Genomic DNA, 5,507 nt, shown 5'->3' on the forward strand with positions numbered 1-5,507 from the left:
AAAGCAAAAGAAAAACTCCTTCATTGATATACAATCCCTGCCCTCTTCCCGGGTACACTCCGCTATGCAACCTTCACTCTGGACTCTTGTCATAACCGTAATACCCGGTCATATATCACTTTTAAACTGTTCTCTCCCTCATCTGTTCAATGCAGTATAATTTATCCAATTTTTCTCAGTCTCTTCCCAATCCTGATGTCAGTCCCATTCTACAACTATGCAGTATTTGTCCTTCTGTGGCTGAAATACTTCACTCAGCATAATGTCCTCCAAGGCCACCCATTTTGAATAATATTGCATGAGTTCCTTGTTCTTCAATGTAGCACAGTATTCCATTGTGTGAATATACTAGAGCTTCTCAAAATTTCTCCAACAGAGTAAAAAGGAAAGCCATAGATTGAGAAAAAATATTTGGTAATGACATGTCAGATAAGGGATTTATATCTAGAATTTATAAAATACTCAAGCACCACAACAAGAGAAAGGTAAATAACCCAATTGAAAAATATATACAAGAAATGAACAGAAACTTTACCAAAGAAGACATTCAGATGGCAAATAAATACATAAAGAAATGCTCAAAATCCCTAGCTCTTAGAGAGATATCACCTCACCCCAGTAAGAATAGCAAAATTTAACAGAGCAGCAAACAAATGCTGGAGAGGTTGTAGAAAAACTGGAACCCTTATTCACTGTTGGTGGGAGTGTAAAATGGTACAACCATTATGGAAAGCTGTATGGTGCTTTCTCTAAAAGTTGTGAATAGAAATACCATTTGACCCAGCAATTCCTCTACTGGGAATATACCCTAAAGAAACCATAACTGCCACCGAGGCAGATATATGCACACCCATGTTAATTGCGGCTTTGTTTACGATAGCAAAGAACTGGAAACAACCTAAGTGCCCATCAACAAACGAGATTGTCTCTCTTGTTCTTTCAGAGAAGCTGGTGGATTCAAACTGCCTGCCGTTGGGATGGCAGCACAGCTCCTTACCCACTAGGCCACCAGAGCTCAACTTATTTGTGAAGCTAAATTAGATTGAGACTAAAGCTGGTCCCAGTTCATCCTAAGCAAGCTTCAATGCAAGCCTCCCAATGATCTCTTTGAGATTCAAAGTAAATTATAAAGAAAATGTAACCAAAGTTCTCTGGAGATTAGTGTTATGAATTGTTGTTATGTACCATCGAGTTGGACCTAACCCATAGCTGATCCTCCAGCAGGTTTTTAGAGGCAGTTAATCGCATGGGAGATTACCCATGCTTCTTCCAGCTGATAGATTTGTTGGGCTTTCTACCCCTGTTCAGAAACCACTGTAAATAGCAACTGGGACCTTTGAGAAATTGCTAGATGTACTTTGAAGAATCAAAATTAAAATGTTTAAAGATGGCTTTGGGTGTAGATTATTTTCCTCTGGCACATATTAGCTATCTAGCTAACAGTTGAAAGAAAGTCCCTTAAAGATACCTTTATTCACTTGATTCCTTGAGTGAGTCTTTGACTTGGGGACTGTAGCCCTTCTGGGCTTTGGTTTTTGTTGTTTCTAAGATGTTTGCAGATGCCTACAGGGCTACTGCCAAGAATGGAGGAAAATCATGGGCCCCAAGCTCTCGGGGAGGGTTAAACAGACATAGAACCCACTGGTGGTTTAACATCTGTAGTGGAAAGTGATTGGACTTTCTGAAACACTATCAGTAGACAGGTATAGACTCTGACATTATTGGGAGAAGAGACATGTTTTAAGAGAAACAGGCTCTGTAAGTCTTGCAAACAAAAAGTTGGAGAGAGATAGTTGTTGCATTGTTCATCCCTGGAGCTGTGACCTGTCTGCCTGGGTGCATGAACCAGGGGCTATCAGGCTGGTTCAGAGCCATCATGCCTCCTCACTCCTCCTATTCTCATCCTTTTTCCACAGGGGGAGTTGACCATGACCAGCGACATGGAGAACTTACAGAACGCCCTGTTCCTAGACATGGTGCCTGAGCCCTGGGCCCGGAGAGCCTATCCATCTACAGCAGGACTGGCAGCGTGGGTTTTGGATCTCCTCAACCGAATCAAGGAACTGGAGGCCTGGACAGGAGACTTTGCGATGCCCTCCACCGTGTGGCTCACAGGCTTCTTTAACCCTCAGTCCTTCTTGACGGCCATCATGCAATCCATGGCTCGCAAAAATGAGTGGCCGCTGGACCAGATGGCCCTGCAGTGTGACGTAACAAAGAAAAACAGAGAAGAATTCAGGAGCCCTCCTCGGGAAGGGGCCTATGTCCATGGCTTCTTCATGGAAGGTGCCCGGTGGGATACACAGGTAAACCCTGGAGGAAGTGAAAGGGCTTCTTTTTCTTAAAGTGTTACAAGTGTATGATTTACATAGTCTTCATATAGGGTGTGAGGACAAAAAGTGCTCCTGAATGTTTTTACCTAGATAATCTTTCTTTCTTTTAAGCTGTCAAACCATTTTTATGCAGTTAGGTGTGGTCCAATGGGAGCAGAGTGGATTGAAAGAAAAGGTTCAGAACCCAGACTGGCTAAGCTTGACACCTGCTGTTGTTGTTAAGTGCCATCAAGTCGCAGGCAACTCATAGCAACCTATGAAGGAGAGTCCTCGACGCTTGGGTGCCTTTCATCCTCTCTCCAGGTTCATAGGGTTTCCGGAGGCAAGCTATTATGGAAGTGGATGCCACTGCTCCTTCCAAGCTTGTTTTAATCGAGGAGCTCCACCCCACTCTCTGTCAGCATTGGGTAGCCAACCATTAACGCATTTGACACATCAGTGTCACAGTGTTCAGCCTCACAGCAACCAAAAGTGACTGAGGTACGGCATCTTGTACACCAGGGCTATACGACCTAGAGGAATGTCTGAACAAAAACAATGAAAGACTGGCCTGAGGGCCGCTGATTAAAAGTCACCCACCTTTGTCTTGGTATCTTGGTAGCATCGTTTTCTGTCCACTGGGCCAGCTGATCTCTCCCCCCCCCACCCCCGTTGATGTTATTGTTAAATAGTGCAGAAATATTACAGAGACATCAAGGACTGAAGAATGACACCTAGGACACATTTACTAACTCTGTGACCTGGGATGCAGTTTCACCTCCTAAGGTTCCTATTGGGGGAGCTCTGGTGGCCTAATCCATAGGAATTTGTATTGCATTACAACTCTCTAGGTGTTCTAATCCACCAGTGGTCCCTTGAGAGAAAGATGGGCAGAATCCTTCCATGCAATTTTCTGGTTCCTATTTGATGGCAATGGGAAGAGGGGAAGAGAGAAAAAAAAGAGAGGGGTATCTATTTATTCAACTGTTATATAGCTGTAAAAATGAAATAATAGGACACTTGAACAGTGCCTGGCATCTGGAGAGCGTTTAGTCAAGTGTTAACTACCATTTGGAGTCAGTCAATTATATAAGCTGAAAAATTTACCTCTCTGATCCTTCTTGGGGGATCAGTTTGCTCTTTCTTAAAGTCTAGGTGGGCAAGAATCCCTTCTGACTTTTCTATTTTTCTGTAAGAGCAAAAGGGAACAAGTGAATGCCTTTTAAAGTAACATGTGGGGCGGTGGGGAGGAATCCTTCAAAACTGAGTCACTGTGAGATTGGAGAGGCAGTTTTTTCAAGGACAGGGAACTGACAGCCAACCACAGGTGGCTGAGGAAAATGAAATTAATAAGGACGGATAATTCTAGGTCTAATTTACACTTGTTATACATATAACCCAGAAGGAACATGTAATCAAATAGCCTAATTCTCAAGACAACACTAAACTATTTCAAGCAGTCAAAACCAAGAAAATGGGAAGGAAATTGTTCGAAGATCTAGAAGGTCCCAGGAGCCTAAGTAAATATGCATGTGAAAAGTCAGCTGAAAACATATTAAAGTGGAGCAGTGTTCAAACAGCATGAACTTTGAAAAGTAAGTTGCCTGTCCACTCTCCACTTGGATGTTTGCACAAGATTCTGTCAGTGGAGATCACACACAAACTGTATTAGATATACTATAGGCTAAACCATACTCAGAACCAAAGCCAATCTTACAGCCATAAAATTGATTGAAACTCCTAGCAATCCTTTAGCACAGATCAGAACAAGCCTCAAAGGGTTTCCAAGGCCGTAACTCATAAGGAAAGCAGAATCCCTGACCTTTCTCTTCCGACAGCTGATGGATTCAGCTAACAACCTTTTATTTACCAGACACTCTTTAACCACTACACCACCAAGGACCACACCCAGGATCAAAATAAATACAAAATAAAGCCACTAAAATTGGAAACTAAATTCCACTTTAAATAGGAAAGTAGGGAAGAAACTCAGAAGAGCAGTAGTCCTTTGGAGGGGGCACAGAAAGGGTGCTGTTTCTAATGATTAACCTCTCATTTTTCATTACCTTAGGTTTAATAATAATAATTCTTTAAACTTTCAAAACAATATCTGCCCCAAATGAGCTCCTCATGCAAACTTTAAAATGAGTTTTTAAAGATACTTGCTTCATTAGGATGTCAGCAAAAAAAGCGGTAGCTTAAAAACCTAACAGCAATGACCTTCCTTAAAACAGTGAGGATGCTAACTCAGCCTTTTCAGGATTGTGTAAATTAACCAAAGAATCACAAGAATACAGAAAATCTTTTTTTCCAGAGAGACGACTGCACCTCAATAACAGAGCAAGGTTTGTGTCCCTTTAACTTACCCTAGTCCTATTTCTGCACTCCAAGATCTGCAGCAACCATACAGCCCAGCACCCTCACGCCGTGTTGAAAGCCAGCAGCTTAGTAGTCACCGAAAAGCAGAAACATGACTGGAGATATCCTGGCCTCTTCCCAGGAAATTTTCCTCAGAGCCATTTGTCAACAACATTGAAAGGCAAACTGTTTAACAAAGAGAATGCCTGAGGCAGAAAATAACAGTACAGCAAACAATAATTTAGTCAAAGAGCTTTTTTTAAAAATTTGGAAGTTAGATGCCCATAAAATAAAAATAAACAAACTTAACAAAGTTTTACAAAGTTAACATAAATTGACTCCAACTCCTGACAACCCAACAAATTCTAGGCAGAATAATCTAATTTCCAAAGTTGTTACATCATATTATTTTAAATGCCAGGTTTTCTTCTTATCATTTTCACTTATTTTGTGATTTGAATGAAAACTTACAGATCATACTAGTTTTTCATTAAACCGTTCATAGGTATTTTGTTTTATGACATTAGTTATTACACTCACAATGTAACTACACTTTTTCCACATCTACGCTTTGATTCTCATTCATCCTAGTTCTTCTTGTCTTCAGAGTATGATCTTTGGGTAAATGGGTTGTTTTCAGGAGTATATACCTTCCTTATGTTACTGTTCACCTTATAGGCCTATTGTTTAGCTCACAGTTGAACCTCAGTGTTGAGTTCTGTTCTAGGCTTAAAGGATGAGTATGGGCCATAGTCTTGAATGTTCCACTAGTCTCTCTTAGACCAGTAAACTTGGTCGTTTTTATAGTGTTTGAGTGCTGCACTTTCCCCCCCCCCC

At 41.3% G+C, this 5,507-nt stretch overlaps 1 protein-coding gene across 1 annotated transcript in view; it reads left to right on the plus strand.

Moving 5' to 3' along the window:
- DNAH9 (dynein, axonemal, heavy chain 9) overlaps positions 1 to 5,507 on the plus strand; it is a 623,295-nt gene that overhangs the window by 606,570 nt on the left and 11,218 nt on the right. The window contains 1 exon segment of the mRNA XM_006898570.1: positions 1,917 to 2,306. Within this exon segment, the coding sequence (XP_006898632.1) occupies positions 1,917 to 2,306 (390 nt within the window).

This window comes from Elephantulus edwardii, unplaced genomic scaffold (genome assembly GCF_000299155.1).
Source record: "Elephantulus edwardii isolate Elephantulus edwardi_28Jun2011 unplaced genomic scaffold, EleEdw1.0 scaffold00233, whole genome shotgun sequence".
In the NCBI taxonomy this organism is placed as follows: Eukaryota; Metazoa; Chordata; class Mammalia; order Macroscelidea; family Macroscelididae; genus Elephantulus; species Elephantulus edwardii.